General features: G+C 37.8%; 1 protein-coding gene across 10 annotated transcripts in view; it reads right to left on the bottom strand.

The window, feature by feature from the left end:
- Positions 1–773: 773 nt before the first annotated feature.
- Positions 774–27,753, bottom strand: part of si:dkey-237i9.8 (platelet endothelial cell adhesion molecule) — a 34,889-nt gene continuing 7,909 nt past the window's right edge. Inside the window, exons 4-14 of one of the 10 annotated variants that reach the window (XM_036571381.1) lie at positions 25,812–26,081; positions 24,954–25,220; positions 23,605–23,883; positions 21,291–21,572; positions 19,119–19,400; positions 17,584–17,682; positions 10,370–10,426; positions 10,075–10,158; positions 8,751–8,807; positions 1,546–1,616; positions 774–920 (exon numbers count right to left, since the gene is read on the bottom strand). In XM_036571381.1, the coding sequence (XP_036427274.1) occupies positions 1,573–1,616; positions 8,751–8,807; positions 10,075–10,158; positions 10,370–10,426; positions 17,584–17,682; positions 19,119–19,400; positions 21,291–21,572; positions 23,605–23,883; positions 24,954–25,220; positions 25,812–26,081 (1,721 nt within the window). In that variant the 3' untranslated portion in view covers positions 774–920; positions 1,546–1,572. Of the gene's footprint in view, positions 921–1,545; positions 1,617–8,750; positions 8,808–10,074; positions 10,159–10,369; positions 10,427–11,925; positions 12,683–15,124; positions 15,195–17,443; positions 17,683–19,118; positions 19,401–21,290; positions 21,573–23,604; positions 23,884–24,953; positions 25,221–25,811; positions 26,082–27,753 lie in introns of those variants that run through there. The other 9 variants (XM_036571382.1, XM_036571388.1, XM_036571384.1 and 6 more) reach the window with 9 other exon arrangements.

The raw sequence follows: 27,753 nt of genomic DNA, 5'->3' as shown, positions 1-27,753 counted from the left end.
AAATCACTAAACTATACAGTGCAGGGGGCTCCAAGCCTGGAGTTTGAGAACACTGAATTAAAAGTCTGTGTAGTCTCTCGTCATTCTCGGCTTTTGTTGCGTCTTGCATGTAAATCATTCACAAAGCACAGCAAATTGAAGGCCTCACGCCAGCGCAGTCACTCCCTGGTGGCCGCTATACAGTGTGACATCCAAAGAAATGTGAGAATAGATCGTCGTCCCGGGAGGGGGTGGGAGCACATATGACGGTGCAGTGCATGCTGGGGACTGTAGTGCAGCTCATAGTGAAATGGCCTCATTTTATTAGAAAATAAAAATAATTTTGCGGGCTGAACAGGTTTGTTCACTGACTTGGCCTGCGGGCCTTGTATTTGACACATGGGCATTAGGGGAATTATATTGCAAACCTAACAGTATCTCTAACAGACTTGATTACGTGGTTTCTGACACTGTACGACTGACTGTTGTCTATAAACATGGACTAAAGTACATTAGCATAGCTAAACACACTAGCAGCCATTTTAAAGGCTGAATTTTGTCTGTACTTTTGTTTATTACTGACCAAAAGTAAAAGTCATTTTATGTTGAACTGTTTATTTCACAGTAGAATTTGTTGATGTGTGGTTCTCAGTGGATCAAATGGTGAGAACCCCATAGTGTTGAACATTCTTCTATGAGGTTTAGCATATCAATTTACAAAGTAGTTTGCAAAAAAGTCACACAGATGTTCAAAATGTTTATGTTTTCTTATTTTTATTAAGGCCAATAAAAAAGGTGAAGACATTTTTAGTACCGAATCACATATTACAAAAGGAACAAAAATAAGCAGGATCACCAGCAGTGCAGCACGAGGAGTGGAGATGATGAGTGGAGAAGATCTGCTTGGTCCACCAACTAACTTCAGCAAACTCCACCGAAACCTGACAAACACACCAACCATGAAAAAAAGAAATGTTAAAAAAAAATATGTATATATATATATATATATATATTAGAATAAATACACTGTTAGAAATAAAGGTTCTGTGCAGGTACATTTTTCGTTCATCAAGGTACAAACAATGTAAATGTTCCCTCAGAGGTACAGCAGTGGTTTTAAGGCCCAATTGTGAACCTTAAATATGTTTTTTCAGGTAAAAAGTACTTATTTGTACCTTTTCATAACCTAATGTTTTAAAACAGAACAATAAAATAAAAAGCCTGGAGGCGAGACAGGGTGTGTGGAGTCAGTACAACTTAGAAAATATAATTTCTAAAAAAAAAAACTACTATTATTTAATTTTTTTGTAGTCAACGTAAACAGTGTAGGAGTAGGACAGCGCCCCCAAGTGCTGCAGATGTTACTAATGACAATTAGAAAAATGTTTTCTATTACACACCAGCTGTTTTTCTTTTCAAAAATGCATTATATCCAAAACTGTTGAAAATAGATATACAAATATATATAGCATTCAACTCTTCATATATCGCTGCTGTCAGAACAAAACTTCCTATCTCAGAAATGGTTACTTTACAGGAGAAAGAAAAAACTTTTATAAAACTTACTTTTAATGTAAGTCAATGGAAGCAGACTCAATCTGGGCCATTTCTGTCGGTCCAGTAATCATGAACCTCACCTATAATGTAAAGGACAATAGGCTTTCTCAAATTATGTCAAAAGGCACTGATGAGTCTGCTGTAAAGCTGCTGTAGATGCCTCCTGAGCTGAGACGAGTGTTTTTTTAGCATTTACTCAGAGATAGTACCAGGTGTTTCTCTGTGCTGACTAACTGACTTTTTCCTGATAAAGTTTCCTCCACAGCTCTGCTGAGGCCTTATGGGAGTGTGTGTGTGTGTATTTGTACAGAAAGAAAAGGAAGCCACTGCCCTGTTTCTTTGTTCCCAGTCTGGAAACTTTGAACCGCTCTTTCCCTCATGAGCACACACACACTCATACACACTCACACACACACACTTGTACATACTCACACACTCACACACACACTCTCCCACAATAGTGTTCAAATCTTGTCAGGATGTAGGGTTATACTTATTTCCCATGTATTATATATATCATCACTGTCCAAAAAATAAAAAATATATCTAAGATTTTCTTTTTTAAAATTGTAGTTTTCTGCATAATTTGAGCTCAGCAGCTGCCCATTACATTGTGTGACAATTTCATGATCAACAGACCATTAGAAATTAGAAATTCTCCAAAATTGCTTGGGATAAAATCTCTTTACATTATTTACATTGAAAGGTAATCATTGAACTGTAAAGGTACCATTTTGGAGATATTTGTTTTTTTTGGACAGCGACAAATACATATATACACACCTATGTTTATGTGTGTGTGGGTGTGTGGGTGTGTTTTTGTGTATCTATATGTAATAAATATATGTCCTACATGTATGTTACATATCTATATCTAGATGTAATAATGATATATCCCATATGTATCAAATACATGTAAGTACCTATATGCAATAATAATTTGTCCCATATATATGTATTATGCATTCCTATATGTTATAATATGTCTTATATGTATTATGTGCATACTTATAAGTAATAACAACATGTCCCATATATATAATACATATTTATGGGACATGTTATTATTACAGAAAGATACTTACATGCATACATACATACATACATACATACACACATACATACATACATACATACATATATATATATATATATATATATATATATATATATATATACACATATGTAAGCACTTTTCTGTAATAATAATTTGTCCTATATGTAGTCTATATATGTGAGCACTGCTATGTAATAAGATTTTTTTAAACCTAGTCCTAATCTTAAACTTGGGTACCAAAAAGAACGCTTTTGTATTTTAGTTTAAAAAAGTGAAACATGGAGCTTTTGTTAAAAATGCTTTATGAAGTCAGAAGCATTTTTTGGTGCTGTAGGTTGAAGCTGTTTTGTCTCTGGATTTAAAACACAAAAACAAACACACAGAGGCACACAGCCCATTTTCACCATTACAACCAACAATGACCTTGGCTTTTGCTCATTTTCTGTGAAGAACATATAAAATAACACATTTTCAATGACTTCACACTGTGAACCTGCGGGAAATAAAAGTGTGGAGTTGCTGTGTCCCTTCACTCTGTTCTCCTCCTACATGGCCTGCTGTTAGAGAGTGTGTGTGTGCCTGTTTGTATATATGTGTGTGTGAGGGTGGACAACATGGACAGGCTGCTGACTGTCTAGAGCTGCTAAATGAGAACCCTACGCTGACCACATTTGATATTTTACACATCTGGTATTTTTACTAAAATTGTTATGGCTGTATTTATGATTGTTGATTCAAAAAAACAATAATGCGGTGGGTCCACCAGACCACTGAGTAATTGTTTTCCCAGCTGTTAGTGTTGTTAAATCATTAAAGAAACACTCCAGCTGCATTTGCAGTGTACAGTTACCACTGACTATAGTGTTAATGTGCGCATTGAGCAGGGGTCATATAGCTCATAAGTTAGATGTCAGTGGACGTGGTCAACGTTTTGGTACTATTACATATTACATTTTACTCAGGGCCAGTAAAGTTAGAAAGTTTTTTCACACAGATAAAAAAATAGCCATATTTCATTAAATCTTAGAGTGGAACCTTTTAAAGTCCATCAAATACGTTCAAGGGTAGCATGATGAAGTGCATAAAGAGAATGAGTTGGGGGGCAGGCGACTTCCACTGTAGCACAATAAGGCACCTGGCCAAAAGTGCCAGAAATGCCACAAAATTGGAATTAAGATTAGAGACTGTTTATCTAAGGGGGAGAGTTCCAAACAATGCATTAGGTTTGCATTGCACATTCAAAACCTTGGATATTGTTGAAAAAATTTCAGACCAATAACTAAAAAGTAATGAACAAGACCAGAGCATGTGAATTAGAGAGGTTGGAGCTGAACGGCAGCGGATTTCAGGCTTTACAGGACGACTCACAGCAGTGCACGCTCACCATATTTTAGCCTGTTTTTATTTTTATTGTCAGTAATGACACTTCTTTCAGTTTCAGCAAAAACAGTGGGCTCTTAATTCTGAACAAACAAGTTCAGAAGCTACTCAATGCAAAAAGTAATTCTCTAAAAATCACCTTTTACCCTATAAAAGCTGCATAAGGTCTGGCCTAGTTCTAATGGTTTTCATTCAGCGGGGATTAAATTCAAGCTTCAGGTTTATTTGTCATTTGCACAACACGTCAGGACTAATGAAGCTAACAAGTACTGGAAGCTCTAAAGTGGTTTATCAACTCAACAAGTGTGCGATGGTTTATAGTCATGTGCAGAAGTTTGAACACCCCTGTTTAAACTTATTGTTATTTTATTTTGTACGTGAAAATAAGTGAATCCTCTACAGAGAACACACTTAAATATCACTGCTGGAACAAAATGCTAACTTTACAGGAGAAAGAAAACACTTTCGTAACTTTGAATGGTACAGAAGTCCTGAGAGGCCATAAAGTACTTATAATTTACTGGATTGCTATCTTGAGATAACAAGTTAATTATCTTGTGATCTTGAGATAAAGTTGTTGTCTTGAAATATCGAGCTAGTTACTTTGTAATCTTGAGATAAGAAAGGTTGTTACTTTGAGATAATGAGTTAATTATCTTGTTATCTCGAGATAAAGTTGTTGTCTTGAAATAACGAGTTAGTTACTTTGTAATCTCGAGATAAGAAAAGTTGTTACCTTGAGATAATGAGTTAATTATCATGTTACTCAAGATAAAGTTGTTGTCTTGAAATAACAAGTTAGTTATCTTTTTATCTCGAAGGAACAAAAGTTGTTACCTTGAGATAACAAGTTCATTATCTTGTTATCTTGAGAAAACAAAGTTGGTATCTTGAGATAAAGAGTTAATTATCTTGTGATCACAAGATAGTTATCTTGAAATAATGAGTTAGTTATCTCAAAATAACAAAGGTTGCTACCTTGAGATAACAAATTAGTTATCTTGAGAAAGCAAAGTTGTTATCTTCAGATAAGAAAAAGCACAGGTAAATCAGGTTCTGCCACTTCTATCGTGAAAGGCATCTCAGAGCTTTCAAGCAGGTCTTCTGTGAACTGACTAGAAGCTGCTACTGATGCTGCTGCAAGCCAAGCTGAAAGTGCTGGAAGAACAAGAAAGAGAACAATTAGAAATAAAGCATCTAGAAGCAGAAGCTAAAAGGAAGATAGCTGATTAAAAGGCAGCAGTCATAAGGCGTCGTTTAGAACAAGAAGCAGAAGAGGTGAAACGAAGGATACAGGGAGAGGAAGAGGAAGCTAAAATGTAAAGTCAACTGGAAGAAGAGCATGTAGCTCCGCAAATGATTCTGGAAGAAAAATGGAGAAAGATACAGCATTTGGAGGCAGTGAAAGGTCTCAACGCAGCAAGAGCGAGAATGCTGGTATACAATTAAGTGAAGACTATAGAAAAAGAATGGTAGGACACACTAGAGCATGAGATGGTGCATGCTTTCACAAGTTTTCTGTCCCAGCATGTGTCTCCTTTACTACAAGCTGTGACCACCTCCTCAAATGAAAGTACAGCCGAGCTCGTTAAGGCGCTGGCAGGCACTTTAAGTGTCAATAGAATTCCAATTCCTGAACCTTCAGTATTCAGTGGAGATCCACTGAAATACAACGACTGTCCTTAGAAACATTGATTGACCAGAAGAACATTCAAGACAAGGAGAAGATATACTACCTCCGTAGACATGTAAGTGGACAACCTAAGAAAGCACTTGATGGCTATTTTCTACTCAGAACCGAATCTGCCTATGCTACTGCATGGGAATCTTTGGAGGAGAGATATGGAAACCCATTTACAATTGCAAAATCATACAGAGACAAGCTCTAAGCATGGCCCAAGATGGGGTCCAAGGACAGCATTGAGCTCAGAGAGGTTGTTGATTTTCTCCATAGTTGTGAGGCTGCCATGGTCCACATCAAAGCATCGGAAATTTTGAATGACTAATGAAAACAGGAAAATACTTTTGAAGTTACCGGATTGGCTAACAGCGAGATGGAATAGAAAGGTTATCGAAATAGAGGAAGAGAAAAAACAGTTCCCCTGCTTCAATTTGTCAAATTTCTGACAAGGGAAGCGAAAATTGCCTGCAACCCTGTTACATCACTGCACTTACTGAAACAAGGTGAGGCTGGAAAACCAAAATGCCAAAGACCTCAAAGGTTCGGAGCCAAGACGCTGACTACAAGTTCTAATGAGAAGGCTGTTATAACACGCATTTTCTGTAAGAAAACCGATCACACTTTGCACAAATGTTCATGGAGAATCAGACAGAATCAAATTTGTTCAAGCTGAATAGCTTCGGGTGTCTCAAGTCTGGTCACTTCTCAAAGAGCTGCCACAGTAGGAGTGTTTGCGACATGTGCCACAAGCGACATCCTACCTGTCTGCATGAGGAGCGAACTAAAGAAGAACAAAGACTGCCACGAGCCAAGCAAAATCCTAGTGACAAAAAAAAACAAAAAAACAAGTACAAGTCAAGAAAGCTACAAAGAACGACCTCAATCAACACAACACAAAGAGACAACTGCGGTCTCTACTTCAAATAGAATAATAATTTATGAAAATAACATGCAAACAGTTGCAACAATTCCTGTCTGGCTTTCATCCACAATTCAACCAGCACAAGAAATCCTTGTATAGGTCTGCTCATTGGGTACAACTGCTCACAAGCCCTACTTCCAAGGGAAGTTGTGTCTGGCAAAGAAAAGCAGCCTTATGCACAGCGCACAGACCTTGGATGGAGTATCGTTGGCCATGGCAATGTTTAGACTATGGTGACACCAGTGGAATCAGCCATTGCATTGTTGTAAGACAAGTTACACCAGGTGTGGAGCCCTCTGTCAATCTCAAGACTGAAGTACACTATGTAAGCTTTAAACATCTAGCAGCACAAGGTCAAGGTCAGGATGCCATACGCTTCATCCAAAGAAATTTCTACGTAGACGATGGTCTGACAAGTGTTCAAACTGAAAAGGAAGCCATCCAACTTATCAAGGAATCAAGAGATATTTGCAGCACTGGGAAGTTAAGATTCCACAAGTTTATTTCCAACAGTGAGAGCGTGATGGCAACCATCCCTGAGGAAGAACATGGCGCTATTAAAGATCCAGATATGGCTTTGAGTTTACCGTATGGAGAGATCTCTTGGAGTAGAGTGGTGCCTCACATCTGACTCATTTAAGTTCAGAGTTCAAGTAAAACCTAATCTGCAAACGAGAAGAGGTGTGCTCTCTAACATAGCCTCTATGTATGATCCTTTGGGGTTCCCTTCGTCCTTTTGGGGAAACAAATACTCCAGCAAATGTGCAGAAAGAACGGCTGGGATGAGGAACTTCCATTAGAGACCTACCCAATCTGGCTGAAATGAAAATTAAAAGATGCTTCTTACCTTCAAGTTTTGGCAGCGCCAAAAGGTATGAGCTTCACCATTTTTCGAAAGCAAGTGTTTCCGGCTATGGTGAATGTACTTATCTGAGAGCCATTAGTAAGTTTGATGAAGCACTTTAAGCACTTTCACGAAAGAGTAGATTAAGAATGTGTACTGACGATAAATGAACTGAGAGCTAATGAATGGTGGATCTTGGGATGCAGCAGTGCGGTCAGAAACAACTCCACCACTCACTTACACGGGCATAGACTACTTTTGTCCCATCTATGTTAAAGAAGGAAGGAAAGATCTCAAAAAATACAGCTCATGGCCTCTCTGGACTTCCATAGAATGGAAGATAATGGAACTCTAACAACTTGGACTGGAGGAACCCTTGACTTAGAAAATCAACAAAACGTGAAATTCGACTGGGACGCCCAAACCAAACTTTTGCAAATGACTATAGGCATACAGTTAGTTAAGCCAACTGCTAATTGTCTGTACTTTTGTTTATTTCTATACAGTAGTTTGCATGATGCTGATTGAAATATACACTACATTTGCTCCCTGGACAAAAAATGAATTGCCATGCATGTCTAAGATGGTAGTAACTTCAAGCTCATGCAAATGGCATTGCATGAGGACGATTGGGCTGTAGATACCTGCGTGGTGTACGACGGGATTCATAGATTGAGAAGAGGTGGTACAGTGTAGTGAATGTCCCATTCGATGTGTGGAAAATGGGTAGCAAAGCAGATGTTAATGATTGGCAAAAAGGAGTGATTGCATTTGGGCACATTAAAGGCCATAGTGTGAAGGAAATAGCTGAATTTGCAGGTATATTGAAGCGTAGTCAAGCGCGTCTACCAGCAGTGGCAGAAATCCCAGTCTACATGAAATTCTCATCAGAATTGTGGCCGAAAGAGGAAACTGATGGACAGGGTCCGCTGGCGTGTTTCACGGCTTGTGAATAAAAAACACTTCCAGGAAAGAATTGCTTCTAGAAGTCAGCGCAGGTTCTTCACCACCAATTTCTAAAAGAACACTCTGCAGGTAACTGCATACCATGTGGCGCAGAGTGGCAAGCAAAGGCCTTTTCTCACTTTTGCTCACAAAGTTGTAGTTATAGTAACATTGCTTTAATGTACATTTGATGTACATAAGTTTCCATTTCTTCTTAGCTAAATTATCTTCGTAGCTCCAGCACAAACCTTAAGAAGGAAATTTCAGACACCAAACATGTCTTGGCTGATTTTGGGGTGAGAAGAAAAAATTTTTTTTGGCAGAACCACTGCTTTCATTGGATTAAGTAGCATAATTGTGCATAAATGTGTGCAGGGGGGCGTACCTTGTGGAAGAGTCTGAAGCTCACTGTATACAGTATCTGTACCTTTCTTCAGTGGAACTGAGGAGAAAAAGAGAGAGAAAGAAAATGAACCCTTTAATGTTCACATTTGAAATTTTTAAATTATATTTTGGTTACAGCGCATTTCGCATTTGATATCTCAGTTCATCACTGAGCGAAAATCAAAGTAAATATGAGACAAGACTGGCGTGGAATTCCCCTTTATCTCCAAATGATACAATCACTAAACATCTTCCGTTCAGCTCTAAACCTCCAAACCAGCCAGACAGACGCGTGTCCCTGAGGAAAACCACGCCGAAAAACCGCCTGTTATATAAGCTGAGAAAGAGCTAAGAGTAGCTGAGATGTTAGAATGTGAATGATGGAGCATTACTGCAGTAATCAGCTCCACCCATCCTGTTTACACACAGAGAGAGAGAGAGAGAGAATGAGCTGTTAAAGAAACAGGACCAAACCTCCAATTAATTACAGCACAGTTACCCCCCCCCCACACACACACAGGATAGAGAATGTATATGAGTGTAATACACTCCGGTACAGTGAGTGACCACCATTACGAACACACCTCACTGTTATATGTGCACATGTGTATTATAGTTTCTTTGCTTTTTGTTTTGTTTTTCCCCTCTTAATTTCATAAATACATTTGATAACTAGTTTTGTTTTTTTTTATTATATACTAATTTATATTTGTATATATATATATATATATATATATATATATATATATATATATAAACAAATATGTTTTTTATCTTTACTACTTAATATAATAATATATGATATATGATAATTGTTGCAAAGCTTTGACAATACAAATGTAATTTTGTCATGGCAATAAAGAAAATATGAACTTGAGAGAGAGACAGAAAGAGAGAATGAGAGAAAGCAAGAAAGAGAGGGAGAGAGAGAAAGAAAGAAAGAAAGAAAGAAAGAAAGAAAGAAAGAAAGAAAGAAAGGAGAGAGAATAAAAGAATGAGAGGGAGAATGGAAAGAGAATTGAAGAGTAAAGAGTGAGAGGGTATGAGAGAAAGATAGAAATAGGAAAAGAAAAAGAAAGAAAGAAAAAAGAAAGAAAGAAAGAATGGAAGAAAATGAGAACGAGTGACAAAGAGAAAAAGAAAGCAAAGGATTAGGTAGTAATAGGGAATAGAAAAGAGTGAGAAAGAGACAGAGAGAAAGCGAGAGAGAGACAAAGACAGCGAGAGAGAGACAAAGACAGAGAGAGAGAGAGAAAGCGAGAGAGAGTCTGAATGTCAGCTATTTTTGTCCTTCCTTCGTGTAACATTATTGAAGTTCGGTTTACCTCGTGTGGGGTCGGCCTGCGGATGCAGCACCTCCGTATATTCCACATTCGCTTCCTCCATGTCTACCACATCACCACTGTCACCTACAGACACACAGACACATAGACACTCACACACTGTATCATGCCAAGAGTTATGGCACCGATTATGTTTTATTTTGAAGTTTGTGGGACGTTTAACTCACCAAATAAGTAAAAATTGTACATTAACTTGGTGCGTAATTTCACTGGGGGTGTTCAAACTGTGAACCGGCCTGGGAAGCTGTGGAGATTCAGCGCTATAGGTGGACCTTACCTGTGTCCGGTGGTCTCCGGCTCCAGACACCAGCTTCACCACTGCGGTCGACTCCAACTGCAGAAAACACAGAAAAAAAAAACAGCAACACATCAACAGGAGCACCTCAAACCTGAACTCTAAACACAGCAGAGGGAGATCAGGGTGGGCTCAGGTAAAGTGGGACAGTGTCGTAGGGAGTTGTAAAGCCATTATTTTACTCTATTTAATCAAGTGGTTTCTTTTCTCATTTTGATTAAGCTTGTTAAAGTGCCCCAACCTACTAGAATCTACTCTATCAGACAGAGAATTAACTCCTCAGCCTGATTATAGACAAATAGCCCAACTGGTATTTGGGTCCAGAACATGTATTGTATCTCAGATCACTGACTTTCTGAGACTGCAGTGATTACTGTGGCTTATTCAGACTAACAGGAAGTTACTGTTTGGAGTAGAACTGCGTTTCTTACATTTAGCAGCAATCAGTGGATTTCCTCAGCCTGTGGCATTCACTTACTGACACTATGCCTGGAATAAACTCTGTCTCATTTCAGCTATTTGGTCAAATTTATTGCCATCCCAGCCCTTTCATTTCCAATTGAGTTGACTTAGAACAGACTTTTATTTAATGTATTAAGATTAGCAGATTGTTTTTTTGTAAAGAAAATCAAAGACAGGTTGGGACAGTGTACTATTGCTTGTATGGACGTTTTGTCTCACTGTTTAACTGTAAACATCTGGCCAGGCCTGATTTTCCCTGAAGTATAACATATGAAAAGTGCCAATAATTATGATCATGTTTCAGCTCTAACAGTGTGAAACTGTATCTAAAACATTTAAAGCATTGTTCTTGTTCTATGCAGATTAATTAATACATTATTTGATAAAGTCCAGAATAATCAGTTCTTGAGAAATCAAAGGCCTGAGTTTAAGATTAAAGTGATAGAAACAAGAATTATATACACATAAAGACAGACAAATAAGATTAGACAGATAGGTAGAAATAAATAGAATAGTAATAATAATACAATAATAATTCCCTTAAAGAATGAAATTTCCAAAATAAAGCATTTTTATTTCTTTAGTGCAATCCAATTATCAACTCAAATATATACACACGTGTTCTTAGTGATAACTCTACAGTGAAATCATAACCAACAGCACCGAAAACAAAACAAAACAAAAAAACACACATTCACCCATCTTATACAACAAAAGGTAGGACAAACAAATTCATAAACAATCAAAAACAGCATAAAAATCTAAAATGTGCCTTGAAAGAAAAGTGAGAAGGTGAACTAACAGCATGGTAATACATTCTTTAAAGGCTAGTTTCCTGGACATGGATTAAGCATAGTCTGGCCGCAGTGCCAGTGATGGTCCTCTGCGCAATTAAATGATTAAGACGTAAAGTGGTTTGGTGTGAAATGGTTATTAATATGCTGCCTGATGTTTGAGACATTGTTTTATGATGGTTTTGGCTTAAAATGCATTTTTAAACTCATTCATGTTGGAGGGATACATGCAGGGTGTTGTGAGGCAAAATAGTCCCCAAAGACAACTTATTATTTCAGATTTTCCACTATTTTCCCATCATCAACATTCCATATTAAACTCAGAAGACTTGTGTAGGTTTACTGGTGGTTTTAGATAGCAAATAAAATGTATATATTAGTGTTGTGTTCATGGTAACCCCTGTTTCCTATCAGCACCACTGTAAAGAAATCTGAACCATTTCACACCAAACCACTCTGAATCACTCTGTTTACATCTCAAGCACTGAATTATGCAGAAATGTGGAAATAGTAGTGGAATTCCCCTTTAAGCGACACATTCTCTCCAGCATGTAGTGTTTTGTGATGGTTTATTTACCATCTGTTTAGGCGATTATTGTGCAGTTATTTTAAATGATATATTTATCATTTAAAGTGATCTGTGAAAACGAGTGTGGGAGAGGTAGGTAGTGAGAAGGCATCAAAGGAAATAAATAGTGTGTAGAAATATGCTGGGAAAATAAGGAATAAAAAAGGTCATCAATGATAGCATGTCAATCCAAAATGCAATGCAGACGCTCCTCCTCGTCTGTATCTGTAACACTGATTTCTTGTAATTTCTTTCTCTTTAGATGTTGTTTAAAGGTCCTGAAATCATTTTCATTAAGGTTTCAGCTGAGTTCAATTGTAAGTATTTTCCCCGCTTTTCGGTCCAGAACCGTCTGGCTTCCACGCTGCATTCAGAATTGTGCAGGAGTTGCTGTCACTTGTTCCAACAGCGATATTATTTGCGTTTCATTGGTCAGATTCTTCTTCCTGGAGCCGAAGTGTGCCACTCCGCCTGTAATAAGATTGGGGGGGAGGTTTGGGATCGTCCTCGAACACAGCAAAACGCAGAAAAGCAAGAACGCTAGCATGCTAACCTACAAAGAAGCTCCATACATGCCAGCCAACGGCTGATCACTGACTCCAAAACGACTGAGCTCAAACTGCATGCAAGTCTACCTTCTAGACATGAACAACAGATACATGCATATGAATGCCTATCGCTAAAGGGAGATACTAAACACACATGCCCACGATACACTGAGCGAAACTGTCATCTAGCAAAGTAGCAGTTTCAGTGTCTGACTGCAAAAACTCTTTTTTGTATTTTACTTTGTTTAGTTGTATGTATTCTAATATATAGCGCATGTACATATATTCTTTGTCAGGAGGATATACCACTGTTAAGGCTACTCTTTTGATTGTTCAGATATGTAAGTTAAGTTCACGTTAGCCTTACATTTATCCACTGGGGCGGCAGTATTCCGTCTCCTCTAATTCTTTAAAAGTGTTGCCATTATTAGCCTCACATGTTTAAAGTTGTAACCAAACAGCTGTTAACGGTAGCTCGCCTATGTTGGCTAGCTGGCTAGCATTAACACATTACAATGAACAAGTAGCCAGGTTTGCACAGAATAAAACAGATAAACAGCTCCTTTTGAACCACTTTATTCCTACACTACATGGACAAAAGTATTAGGACACCCCTCCTAATTATTGAATTCAGGTGTTTCAGCCACACCCATTGCTAACCTGTGGATAAAATTAAGCACACAGTCTTGCAGTCTCAACAGACAAACACTGGCAGTAGAACGGGACAAACTGATGAGCTTAGTGACTTTAAACATGGCACTGTCATAGGCCATGTCATACGCCACCTCTGCAACAAGTCAGTTGTCAGAAATTTCTGTCCTGCTATATCTGCCCCAGTCAACTGTAAGTGCTGTTACTGTGAAATGAAAGCATCTAGGAGCAACAGGAGCTTAGCCACAAAGCGGGAGACCACGCAAACTCAGAGAGCGGGGCCGCCGAGTGCTGAAGCGCAAAGTGCCAATGCTCTGTTCAATCTCTCACTATAGAGTTCCAAGTTGCCGCTGGAAGCAACATCAGCAAAAGAACTGCACATTAGGAGCTTCACAAAATGGGTTTCCATGGCTGAGCAGCTACATATAAGCCTAAGATCACAATGCACAATTCCATCAGGGGGAGTGGTGTAAAGCATGCTGCCACTGGACTCTGGAGCAGTTGAAACGCATTCTGTGGAGTAACAAATCACGCCTCTCTATCTGGCAGTCTGATGGATGAATCTGGGTTTGCTGAATGCCAGGAGAACGTTACCTGCAAACTGTAAAGTTTGGTGGAGGAGGGATAATGCTATTAGGTTGTTTTTCAGGGGTTGGTCTAGACCCCTTAGTTCCAGTGAAGGGAAATCTTAATGCTTCAGCATAACAAGGCATTTTGGACAATAATATGCTTCCAACTTTGACTGAGCCCCAGTGCACAAAGCAAGCTCCATAAAGGCATGGCTGGGTGATTTTGGTATGGAGGAACTTGACTGGCTTGCACAGAGCCCTGACCTCAACCCCATCAAACACCTTTGGGATGAACTAGAACAGAGACTGTGAGCCAGTCCTCTCCTCCAACATCAGTGTCTGACTTCACAAATGCTTTTCTAGATGAATTTGCAAAAATTCCCACAGACACTCTCCAAAATCTTGTAGAAAGCTTCCCAGAAGAGTGGAATCTGTTATAGCTGCAAAGGGGGACCGACTCCATATTAATGCCTATGGATTTAGAATGGGATGTCAAAGGTTCCTGCAGGTGTAATGTGTAGGTGTTTGAATACTTTTGTCTATATAGTGTTTTTCAGATAGCAAAAGTCTGCAAAAGTCCACAAAATGTAAACTTAATAACATTGCAAAATAATGTCACCCCAACCCCCTCACTTTGCTAAGTTAGCCAGTTCACTAAAACCATCTGAATAGTCAGCGCCAATGACGACTTCTTCATTCGGTTAAAATCTCAATGACTGTTCACGCAATGCACCATGGGTATGCATGCTCAGTGGGTGCATTTAGCATTTCTCATCGCTAAAGACCTGGTAGCTAGCACTTACGGTGTGCATATGTAGGTACTCTGAGAATTTTCTTCTGTCAGGAAAAAATGTGGATGGAAAGAGTGGTGAAATGGAAGAGCTGTTGGATTAAAAATGGAACCTACAGTCCAAAATGTGCACTTGTGTTAGCTAGCAAGACTTCTATGTGCAGTAGTAAGTGTTAGCATGCGTTAAAACTCTAGCCCACTGCTGTTTGCCAGAACCACAATCATAATCAAACTTCTAAAATCTTGATTGCTTGTATTACAGATAATAGAGTAGACTATAGAGTGCTGAGTTGAATGACAGGTGGGATGGGATGATGAAGGTACTGAGGGGAAATTAAAGAAAAAAAGGAGCTACCTTTAGCAGCGCTAGAGAGCGTCATGGGTGTGAGTTTATTGTGTCATCTGATTTAGGGCTTGCAGGCTTTCTGAGAAATGGTGAAGAGAAGATTAGTCTCAGAATTGGACAGAAGCGAGAGAGAGAATTTCCTTCCTCACTGCACTGCTCAAGTGCCAAAAAACCCTCCAGCTTTTTCCTCCCCATAAAAACCCTATTTTGACTGTTTTGCAAGAGCTAGAACAGCTTCTACAAATATAATCATGACACTTTTTAGCCATAGTCACACTAGATATTTGAAATTTGCATCTCTTTGCAAAACATTTAAGACCTTCAGACATCAATGCAGCAGTGCTGTAGGTGGATGCTGAAAATCTGTCTATCAAAGTTTCACCTGTGAAATTTTGCCCCCAAAAGCTAGTGTGACTGGACCTGTAGGCTGGCTTTACATGCTGAAACGTTCATCTGCCTAACCTCAGGTTGCAAGCTGGCATGAAATGCAATTTCCATCCAACTTGACAATTGAATGAAGGAGTTAAAAATAATGAAAGTCAAATGCAACACATTAAATTATTCCACTAGTTAGCAAGTTTAGTTAATGTATTGCTTTGGTCTGGTTGTATAAGTCATCTGTTATGTCATTTAGCCTGCATTTGAATCAGTTTTTTGTCAAGGGAGGAGAAAATTAATAACCTGAAAAACCATAATACAGATGAAATGCTAGCAAAACAGACAGCATTGCAACAGGCTTTACATTATGCAATCAGAACAACTAGAAAAAATTATATAATTTGTGTTATTTGAACGAAACACAACAAACTCTTAGATTTTTGTCCGATTTTAACAGTGAGTGCATTTACATGCACTAATAATCTGATCATAATCTTATATAGATTGGAGTAAGGTTTAAAAATCTGATTAAGAAATCTGATCAAGAGGGCTGGATTTGAGCTCAGTAATCAGATATCTCAATGCATGTAAACTCTTACTCTGATTTCTTTCATTTCTCTGTCTACAAAACCAGATCGTACTGGAAATAAGCAAGCAGCATTTAACAAAGCACCCACGAAACAGTAACAAAACGCTTTTGAAGTGACTCTGAAACCGACTACATGCTTGAGGAAATGAAGGTTTTAAATATTCTTCATGTTCTAGATGATGGATATTAATATTTTCAGGTAAGTGGCGCAATGTTGGGAAAAAAAAAACTGCGGCATGATGTTTTACGATTATATGCTGTATTACATTACGTTTACGCTGGGTCTGCTTCTGCAGGTTTACTGGCCAGCTGTAAAGCAGAAATCAGGTTACTGGCTGATTCATGCAGACCTGTACTCTTCCCATTATCTCAAAACCCAAGTGCATGATTTTCTGCAGTTATCGGATTATTAAGTGCATGTAAACAACCTCAATGACTGCAAATCTGCTTTTGAAAACTAGTCTTCAGTTTTGGGTTTATAGGTCACTCCTCTTTAAGTACACAGTAGCCTTAAACGACTGAACACAACTGCGCTGTGGTGCTGCTGAGTGAACAGATTTTTTTAAAGGATTTCTGAGACAGTTCACTATCAGTAGCATAATTCAGTTTTATTTCGTTTGTTTTCTTTTTTTATCAAGGACCCCCCAAATTTGCCTGCTGATCTAAAAAAGTACATTGTTTAAGTAATGAATTTAGGAATGATACATCATTTACACTTACTTGCTCATCTGTCACATGTCAAAAATTTCTTTTTAGATAAAAATTGGATAAGAAATGTATGAAAATGTGCAAAATTAAACTAATTTTTGGGGAAGGCTGTTAGCCTGTAAGCTATCTGCCGAGCTGTTGGGTCTACTTGAAAGAGGGCAGACTATATTTCAATGAAAGCCTGTTTGAAACTCTAAAAATTACTTAACATAAATAATACTGGAATGTAAGTGTTGATAATAACCATGGGGTTTGCACAGAATCTGTTATATATAATTATTTTTATTTTTTGTTTTATTACTTTGTTACTTGTGTTCCACATGTTGACTGTCAACAGTTCACTAGTGGCAATTTACACTATTGCTCATCATGTAAAGCCAGCTCTAGAATCACTCTGTTGCACTCTACATTTCTGTTTATCCTGCTTTTATAGGCCTACTGGTTAGGTTAGCACTCCAGCTACTGTAGCTAAGTCACCACCACAGCAAATGTAGACTATTAATACACTAAGGAGCTTAGTTAAAACACCCGTCACTGTTGTCTCAAACCACTCGCTAAATTTGGGTCCCAATAACTGTGGCTAATAATAGCTAATGCTAACACTTTTCTCCCTACAGATGTGGTCTAAGAAGCGAACAAGCAAGCACACTCACACTGAGAGCTGGGCAGCAGTCTCTCGTTTACCTGCGATAGAGAGAGAGGATGAAAGAGGGTTTTTGTTTTTTTTTTTGTTGAGAGGAAGGTCAGGCATGGGGTGCTAGCGCCACACTAGGCGGGCTGTAGGTCTCTCTACCTCTCTTAGACCTGTACTTGATCAGGACCACCACAGACAACGCCAAAAACAGCAGACAAACAGCAGCAATTACGCCAATCTTCCAATGGGCCATTCTCACTGCAAAGGAAAGAGACAGGGAAAAAATGTTTTGGTTAATTTCTATTCCACAGAATCAAGTTTATTTAAACTGTACGTGTTGCAGTATTACTCTTGCTTTATCGTTAAGTTCTGGATGGAAACAAAAGGGTTAAATACTTAAAATGTAAAAATTGTCCAATCAGTAATTGTGTTTCTCAATGGTATCTAGGTAAATACAGATAAGCGAGCTCTCTCACTGGACTTCAGGAGCTCGGGAGCCGCATGTGACTCTTTTACTGCCCTTTTGCGGATACAGCAGACTTTGATAATTTGGAGACGGATGGACTAATTTGCACTTATAATCACTCTAGCTGGTTTCCTTATATGTTTAATCTGCAACGAAAAACTGTCAAACACTATAACGTTGCAAAGCTGAAGTAATTTCTCATTCAAATTGTCCCGTTACACCTTGAATGGTGCAGTTACATTCATTTTAGGTGGAACGGGAAAGTTTGCACAAGAAGTTGACTTCATATTTTACAAGAAAATATTCCACTTTTGAGGAATATTCAGATATGTCACTGACTATAAATATCCACAGCCTAATCAATGAGATTTTAGAAATAGAAAACAGCGGCAGCAGCTCTGTACCAGACTCTCTACTGAAGGAGTCACTGTGAAACTGCTACAAGGTAAAATATTTGCTAAAATCTGTCGCAAGCTTCAAGTAAAACATGGAATATCTTTTTTCAAAGGTCTGTGTTTAATCTAGAATAATGTTCATTTAATGCAAATCGCCATTAGCTTGGTGCCAATAGACCACTAGAATCCCATAAGCGCGCTAACAGACGTTAGCACTATTTGAGGTGGGTTTTTCTGATGTTTTGACCACATTTTCATGTTTCTGGCTCAAACTGACAGAAGTTAGCATTATTGTTGAGGTAGTTTTTTCCTGATGTTTTGACCATGTTTTGATGTTTCTGGCTCAAACTGACAGAAGTTAGCATTATTGTTGAGGTGGGTTTTTCCTCATTTATGACCAAGTTTGGATGTTCATAGCTCAAATCGAGGCGGCAAACTCTTTAATAGTCATGGTTTGCCACTGCTTTTAAATGATGTTTACCCTGATTAGCAACTACTTTCTAAGTACTGAAAGGACTCCTGGGTTTTCTCATGTGTTTTCTAGCTGGCACAGATATGTTTGGGTTTTAGAGAGCAACATAAAAGTAAAGTAATGATTAGTGAAAGTCATTTTTCCAGGAAGTAATGAGTAATAAAAATCCCATTACAGTTTGAGAGAAGACATTAGTATTTTTGTTATGGATTACTGTTTTTGGGTAACTACCCCAACACTGCTAATGAATATCAGATGGTTCAAGTGTGTTTTTATATTTATTACACTTATCATGGTTCACCTTTGGCACCTGCTATCTGTCTCATTGAAGAGAGAGTTTCTGGTTTATGAGTTGACTCACCTGTGAAGGTGACTTTGTCGCTCTGTGATTGCGCACTGCCGTTGTTAAAGGCTTCACAGTAATACGTGCCGCTGTCTTCGCTGCTCACTGCGGAGAGGTTATGTGCAGAGTTATTGACCTGAACTGTTTTGGACTTCAGCGGCATGTTGCTGCCCAACCGGTACCAATTAAAGCTGATTGGAGGAGTTCCATTGCCAGCGTTGCAGATGAGGAAAACATCAGTGCCCTCTATAACTTGGTCAGGCCTCGGGAGGACTTGCAGAGACACCTTCTTTACAGGAACTGCAAGTGAAAAGAACACAAAATATATCATTTACATTTCTACATTTTATTAAGTCCACATGTTTTCTCTATTAATTTTTTGTTTTCTCTTTATGTTGGTATATAAGTGGTTGTAAAGTAAACGGGATGCTTAAAAGTAGCATAAACTGACAAAAAGGTAGTACAGTGTAATAGATGGCAAAAAATGTTAATTTAATTGAGATTCCTTTTGTAAATTACTTTTTTAAAAATACCTCATCAATATTGTTCTAGGAGACAGTTTGTAATTGATTCAATGTCCCCATGAATGTGCAATTTGAAATCATAACTGTCTATAACTGTAGCAGTATTTATAACTGTACTAGTATATAATGTTAAACTATGGGAACTATCAGTTCTGTTTAAGACATGCAGCATGTACAAAAGACTTGAAAAACCAACTGTTTAAAGCTTCCAGAGTTTTTGCCAGTGAAACACTCTATAACATATGCAAATAAACAGGAATACAGTGAAAAATGGACAGAATTTGTTGTTTTCAGTAAAGTTATGAATATGTAGATAAGAACACCACTAAACTCAAACCAACACATGGTTTTGTTCTGTTCCATCAGAGTGATTTAATTTAATGAAGGGTTGATTAGATAAATGAGGTATTGGATGGTCACTGTAAATAATGGACTTTCTTGAGGACAGCTTTGAAAATGGATAAAATAAATCAACAAATAAATGTTTAGCACAGAGATAAATAGCTTAATTCATATATAATATAAAATATATATCATTTACATAATTTTCTCAGGTTGACAAGACTGTTACAGAGTGCTATCCATTTTGTCTTCCTTTCATTCAACACTAGTTTCAGGCTGCACTAAAATTTCTGTATCAAGTTAAAATCTTTCTGTATTTTTTCAAAATCTACAAGAGCATATGACAGTATCATCTCTATAAAACTTAATCAAAACAATTTTCAATGTTTTCCAACCTCTGTAATAAAAACTAATAAAAAGCATTGGGCCAAGAGTAGAACCCTGTGGGACCTCATTAACAGTTTTTAAGAACTAGTTTTTTTTCCATAAATAACAACACACTGAGCTGTAATAATAAGATAGTAATAGAATTAAGTGAGCATTGTCTGGCCAATAGAAAGAAGCCTTTGGAGGAACAAATCATTAGGTTGCTATTATGATATGATTGTCCTGGTACACTACATGTCCAAAACTGTCCAGACACTCCATTCTAATTAGAGAAGTCAGGTTCTATAAGACCCACCCATTGCTCACACTTGGTGTTAAAATGCATGAACACAGTCATGCAATCTCCATAGAAAAGCACGCATAGTAGAATGAAATGCTCTGTAGCTGCCTCAGATCACCATGATCAATGCAACACACTCCATCCTTCAAAACGGCTAATTACCAAACCCCTGTTGAGATGAGTCAAGTGACATGGAGTATGAAAACCACAAAAGAGCCGCCAGAACAGAAATTTGAAAACATGGTCTTAAAATGTCAAGTTTAAAGTAAAAAATCAATGCATTTTGTCCCTGTCACCAGAAAAACTCCTCATATTTTGAAGTTTTTCATATTTCATATTTCAAAATGCCAACTTGTCTTTACATTGTGTGAACATTTTATGATGAATGGACCATATATATATATACACATATACATACATACATACACACACACATCATCTAAACCGCTTATCCTACTGGGTCGCGGTGGGGTGCTGGAGCCTATCCCAGCTATCATTGGGCGGAAGGCAGGATACACCCTGGACAGGTCGCGAGTCCATCACAGTATGTATATATATATATATATATATATATATATATATATATATATATATATATATATATATATATACACACACACACACACACAAACGGATTGAACATTATGGTTAACTCACCTATAACTGGAGCTGACAGAGCTTCACTCATCAGTGGAGGACTGTTCTGGCTGTTCCACGCCTTGCATTTGTAGGCATGGATTTCGTCTTTGGTGGTAATGTCAGCAGAGAAGACGGCCTGGTCGTCCTTGTGCAGAGACAGGTAGTGGTTCAGCGGCTTATGGTTTCTGATCAATGTGTAGTTGATAGGAAAGCTCCCTTTCTCTGAGCGGCAGTGAATCTTAAATGGATGACCCAGGACCACCTTATCGACCACCTCAATGACTGGCCTGGAGACCAGCGCTAGAGGAAGAAGTGGAAAAAAATCAGACACAGTCTAGACTTAGTGCAATGCATCTAAAAAAATAGACAATAAACATTTTTTTATCAACTTTGATTTTTGTAAATAATATACCAAATTTGTAGCCTGCAAAACACTGTAAAAAGTTGGGATGGGGCAACATAAGACTGAGAAGCTTGTGCAATGATCAAAAACACCTGTTTTGAGACTTTCCACAGGTAAACAGGTGTATAGATAACAGGCGATGAGGCAACAGTTGAACAACATTTCTCAATGCATGATGGCAATGGATTTAGAGATCTCGCCATCTACAGTCCAGAACATTATTAAAAGATTCACAGATATTGTTTTAAAATCTCTTCTTTGTGCTGTTTTCAATTAAATCCCTGTAAAAGACAGTTTACAAATCACTGCTTCCTGTTCTTCTGTTTTTACATGCATTTTACTGTCCCAACTTTTTGGAATTAGGTCAGCAATCAAGTACAGATCTCAAGGTCTTCATTTTACGTGATGCTAGGTTCCAAAACAGCTTAACTAAATTACAATTAAACCCCAAACAGGCACTAGATATTAACTGACTGTGTGGTACAAACTCCACAGTAATGTGTAATTATATTGGGTAAAATAATATTAAGTAACAAGTCAGTCTAACTGAACTACACTGAAGTGATTTACAGCAGTGGTCTCCAACCCTTGTCCTAGTGAGTCCTGCAGAGTTTAGATCCAACCTGTAATCCAATAAACTGCCCCCGCCCCTCACTTAACTCTAATCTGATCTAGCCAATCAGAAGCTTGGAAAGAGGTTAATTAGCTGGAGCAGGTGTGGCAAATTGTGCCTGGAACTAGGTTCTGCAGGAGGGGAGCTCTCCAAGACCAGGGTTGTAGACCACTGACTTATGGGTTCTAGCTAATAAGTAGGTGAAGCACAATATCTCATAACAAGATGGTCCCTATAAACATGTTTACATTACATTTTAATGGTTACATTACATTTAACCTAGCATCACGTACATTTTAATGTAATGTCACACATACAGACAGAAAGAACCCAGTAAAGAACCCAGAAGAACCACAGTAAGAATATCTGCTTTCTTTCACAGCCCAGATTCAGTTTAGTTTGTAGCTAATAAACATGTACAAACTATATAGGATAATCTTTTTATGTCATATAACTACCTGCTACACTGAAAAAAGAACATCTGAATCAAGTTTTTTCAGTGTAGCAGGTAGTATGTATGAAATACAATGAATAAAGTACAAAGTATAAAAGTCTGTACAAAAAAAAACTTTGTATAAAAGTACAAAATAAGGTATTTTTTTTAATCAAAAATAAAACAGTACTGTTGAGTGTGTACCAGTTAAAATCCTGAACCTGTTCAGCAGTTCATTGTAATTTAGTTAAGCTGTTGCCATCGTGTAACCCAAAATAATTATGGTAGCACTTTACTTGAAGGGTGTCAACATAACACATTCATAACATGTTACAGAAACACATCATAACATATTCATCAATGTTTAAATCAACATTCATAAAGCATACATGTTTTACATGATATTAATATGGACTACTGTGTCATTTAACAGAGATGTTAGCCTTAAACCATGTCAATTAAATGGCATAACCAATGCACAATTATACTTGTTCCTTCTCCAATACCATACGTGAGGAAGAAACAAATAATTAAAAAGAAGCTGAGGGTTTAGGCGAAATGTGCCAAAATGTCAAAGCACTTAACGACCAAACGAGTAAAGCAAGGTCATTTTTATTTCAGCTGTCCAGAAATGAGGCGTGTCACTGAAAATAAGACTAAAAAAGGAGGACTTTTATTTTGAAAAAAATGTATCTCAGTAAAATGACATGGTAGTCTATATTAATATAGTGTAAAACATGTATGCTTTATGAATACTGATTTTAACATTAATGAACATGTTATGAAGTGTTTATGTAAGATGTTACGAATGTGTTATAAAGACACCTTTCAAGTAAATCAACCGATTATTTATCATTAAGTTTTTAGAGCAAAGCTGTTTTACTTTTAGCTTTGAAGATCTGAAGCTGGCTCCATTTAATGATGTTTTTTGTTTGAGCGTTGCACGTATAATTCCCATCAGTGTGTGTGCCGGCTATATCCCTGTACCCTCCGTCAAACGCTCCAGGAGTGACGAGGTGTTCGTTCCTGTAGATGGAATATTTCACTTCATCCTGGCGGATTCTCTTTGATTCAAAGTTGGAGCTTTTGCAGATGACATTAAACGGCTGCCCTTCGAACACTCCGACTGGTGTTATGGTCAGAACTGGCTTGGAAAACAACTCTAGGACAGAGAAAGAACACGTTAGTTTGGAACAAGTAATAGAAGCTAATATCCCACCAGTAAGCTTCACACACTGGCCTCAAACTGTGTTCAGTATCTCGAATAGACTTGATTATGTGGTTTCTGACAGTGTATGACTCACTGTTATGTGTATCACTTCATCCATTTTTTTTTTTACTTGGGGTGATGCTAACTGGTGTACATCAGCTTATTAGCCACATTAGCCTTGTAGCTTCATCAAACATGCCTTTACTTGGTTGATCGATTATATAAGGCTATATTAAAAAAGTCCCCTCCTGTTCTGCTTGTGAGACGAATCAGTCAGGTTTCAGCAGAATAAATAAAAATATCTTAGTATGTAATCCCAGGTGGTTGCTAAGATGTTGCTAAGCCATCAGTATGGAATCCCAGGTGGGTGCTAAGACGTTGCTAAGCCATTAGTATGGAATCCTAGGTGGTTGCTAAGATGTTGCTAAGCGATTACTATGGAATCCCAGGTGGTTGCTAAGATGTTGCTAAGCCATTAATATGCAATCCCAGGTGGTTGCTATGGTGTTCCTAAGCCATTAATATGCAATCCCAGGTTGTTGCTAAGGTGTTGCTAAGCCATTACAGCAGTACTGGTATTTTCAAGTTCTGTAAAAAACAAAAAAATATTTCGTCCTGATAGTGACTAAATATTCCTGTCAAAAGAGATTCTGCAGACCAAATTCAGCTATAAATACAATTAACAGTTCATTAAAATACTAACATCATAAACACATTAATAAATCAATGTCAATACTATATTTAAATATCATTTGCACTTTTGCACATTTTATTTCTTTAACAACATCGGCTGCTAGAATTACTTTATCAAGTAACTACTATAATCCGTTGCTGTTGTTCTGGTTTCTATCTCAATGACTGCTAAAGCTATATGCTAGGCTACCTGCTAATATGTCATACTGTATATGGTATGCACTTGTGTTTCTGTGTTGGTCCTGGAGGAATGTTGTTTTGTTCCACTGTGTACTTGTATACAGCTGAAATGACCACACACAAAACTCTTGAACTTGAACATTTCTCACCTTTGACTGTCAGATTTTGAGCATCAGTTTTGGTGATACTGTTCATTTTAGTGCTGCACTCGTATTCCCCAGTGTCCGCGGCCTGGACCACCTTACTGTAGTGGGAGTTTTTCATGTCAGGTTTGAGGATATCCCTGCCTTTGATCAGCCAGAGTGAGAATGTTGAGTTTTGGAATTTTGAGTCCACGGGACAGAAGATCTGCACAGTGTCCCCCTCAATGACCTCTGTGGATGGCTGGAAGGTGATATTTGGCCTGATGTCCAGCTCTGGGTTTAAAAAAATTTAAATAGTGAAACACTAACAAAACAGAGTCTGCATTTGTCCAACAGATGCACAGCTGTGTGCAAAAGTTTGAACACCCCTGGTAAAATTATATGTTTTGTTGGTTTCCTAAGCAAAAATAAGTTAACACATCCCTAACAAGCAAACTTTGAACAAACAAAACTTGTCATTTTTGTCATGATTGAAATTCACATGTTGAGGAAAAAAATAAAACAAAAATAGAAGCATAAGTTTTATTTTTTTCAATATGTTAAATGTGCATTAAAATGTGCAGATGTGTGTTTAGAGGATGTTTTAACTTAATTTCACTTCGAAAATCAACAAAAACATGAGATTTGGCCAGGGGCGCTATAACTTTTGCATGTCATAGAACAAAGAACCATGTTTACTATTCATGCTTTATAGAGGACAGTTTATAAATAATCTCCAATTAAACTAAGGGTCATTTAAAATAATACTTCTGAAAAATGACATTACTGATTATTTTATCAGTCATGTAATTTTAAGTCACTGGACTGAATTTATAAAGTAATCACTATCTAATTATGAATGACAGCATGAACTAATTTTCTTACCTTGCACTTCAACAGTGACCACATTACTGACGTTTGACTCTAATCGATCAATGACGTACGAGCAGGACAGTCTTGCAATCCTTGCGTAGCGGAGTTGCAATAGTGTCTGCACGTGGCCACTTTCTGAAGATTGTCTGTACACTTCTTTAGTGCCATCTTTAAAGGAGAACAGCAGTGAACCCTTTTCTTCCTCTGCCCTGCAGGTGGCGCTCACTCTCTCACCCTCACTCACCCTCTGCTTATCCACAATCAGCTCTGGCACTTGCAGCCCTGCAGGTCGAACAACAGCAAACATTTATAGGACTGTTTTGATGTGTTTTCCGTGTTGCGTCAATAAGCTATTTTTCTTCTGATTTTCTTTACCTCCAAAAGTTTGTATTGTACCCCCCCTACTCTATACATCTGAGGGTGTAGCTATGATTGCTTTATTATGATTATGGTACTGGCTGCTAGCATAAACACTAATAATGCTATGCTGCGCTCAAGACCAAGGGGACAACTAGGACGTTTCTGACTTTTAAAGAAGCCATTTAGCGATCATCCAACTCACATTTCCCACACAGAATGAGTTTCTCACAAACTAAAAAATCCATTTTTGGGTCGCGCTGGGGGGTCGGTCACTATTTACACAGATTTAATGTCCAAACTCAGCTTAGCTGTTCTTGCCAACCGTTTTGATGGAAACAAGGATATATGACAATGACAGTGTGGTGTTTATTACACAAATAGGGAAAGTTGTAGGGAAGTGTATGGAATGCTGAAGTGTACGGAATGCTGTGCTCTTATGTTAGATATTAGCAACTTTAAGCTGTGCTGTTAAAGATTCTTAATCAAACTGTGCACTTTCATCTCACTGTTGTTCCCCCACATTTACATTTACTAAAACGAATAAAGCACTAACCAAATAATTCTTTAACAACTGTATAAAGGCTTTTTATTCATCCACTGCAGCGAAGTGAGTGCCAGATTACAGTGAAAGTGCAGTTTTTACTCACTAGTTGATCTAACTGCTAAGTTAGCACACTGCTAAGTGTTTTTACTAACTAATGTCACATATTCAGAGTACAAAGGACAAAATTAATCCCTCTGTAAACATGATATGCTGTTTTAATGAATGAATTACAGAAAACCCAGCTATTCTCTCATTCGAAGTGAGGTGGCTAATATTGGGGGACGCCCATTATTCTAGCGGTATTAACAACAGTAACAAGTAAACAAAAATGTTATTATTGAAAAAAAATATGTTCTTTCAAAGTCAAATGAGTCCTGGACATTATTTTACACACATATCTCTTCTGAAAATAAATTAATTTTGGTGAGTAAAGTACTTTACAGTGGCCAATAGTAAGGAAACCTATGCTAGCTACTTAGCTAGTGAATGTTATCTTAGCAAATTCTATATAAACTGATAATTCCAAAAAAAAAGGCTTTATCCTCAACTGAGGAAAGAGTTTGCTAATTTGTGTTTATATAAATCTGAAGGTTTCTCAGTAATTGTTACTGCAATTGTTAGCAAAGATAGAAGAGTTTGTTTTACCATGTTTCCTATCACTAGCCATGTTTACATGCAGCCTGATAATCCATTAATAATCCAGCTAACAGCTTAATCGCAATACAATACGTCCATGCACACACCTCAATCGGGATACACTAGTCCGACCGAGGCCATTCAGAATACATTTTTTATCCTATTAAACGAGGTGGGGAACCCTGAAAATAATCTGTTAAATAGAAGAATAATAGCCATGTAAATGCCTGTATCTGATTACTTTCCCAATCAGAACGTTTAAGTACATTCTGTGCATGTGCGTCACGTCATAGCAAAAGTTCATAACGTTTAACACGGCGGGAGCAGAAACTGGTCTGCAGAGGAGACAAAGTTTATGCTTTGAGCTTTAAAAGACAGCGGTGAGACGGGGGTGTCCAGCTTATGGGTCTCAGA

This window comes from Colossoma macropomum, unplaced genomic scaffold, assembly GCF_904425465.1.
Source record: "Colossoma macropomum unplaced genomic scaffold, Colossoma_macropomum, whole genome shotgun sequence".
Lineage (NCBI taxonomy): Eukaryota > Metazoa > Chordata > Actinopteri > Characiformes > Serrasalmidae > Colossoma > Colossoma macropomum.
The sequence above is the reverse complement of the archived record's forward strand: the minus strand, read 5'-3'. Positions and strand labels throughout refer to the sequence as shown.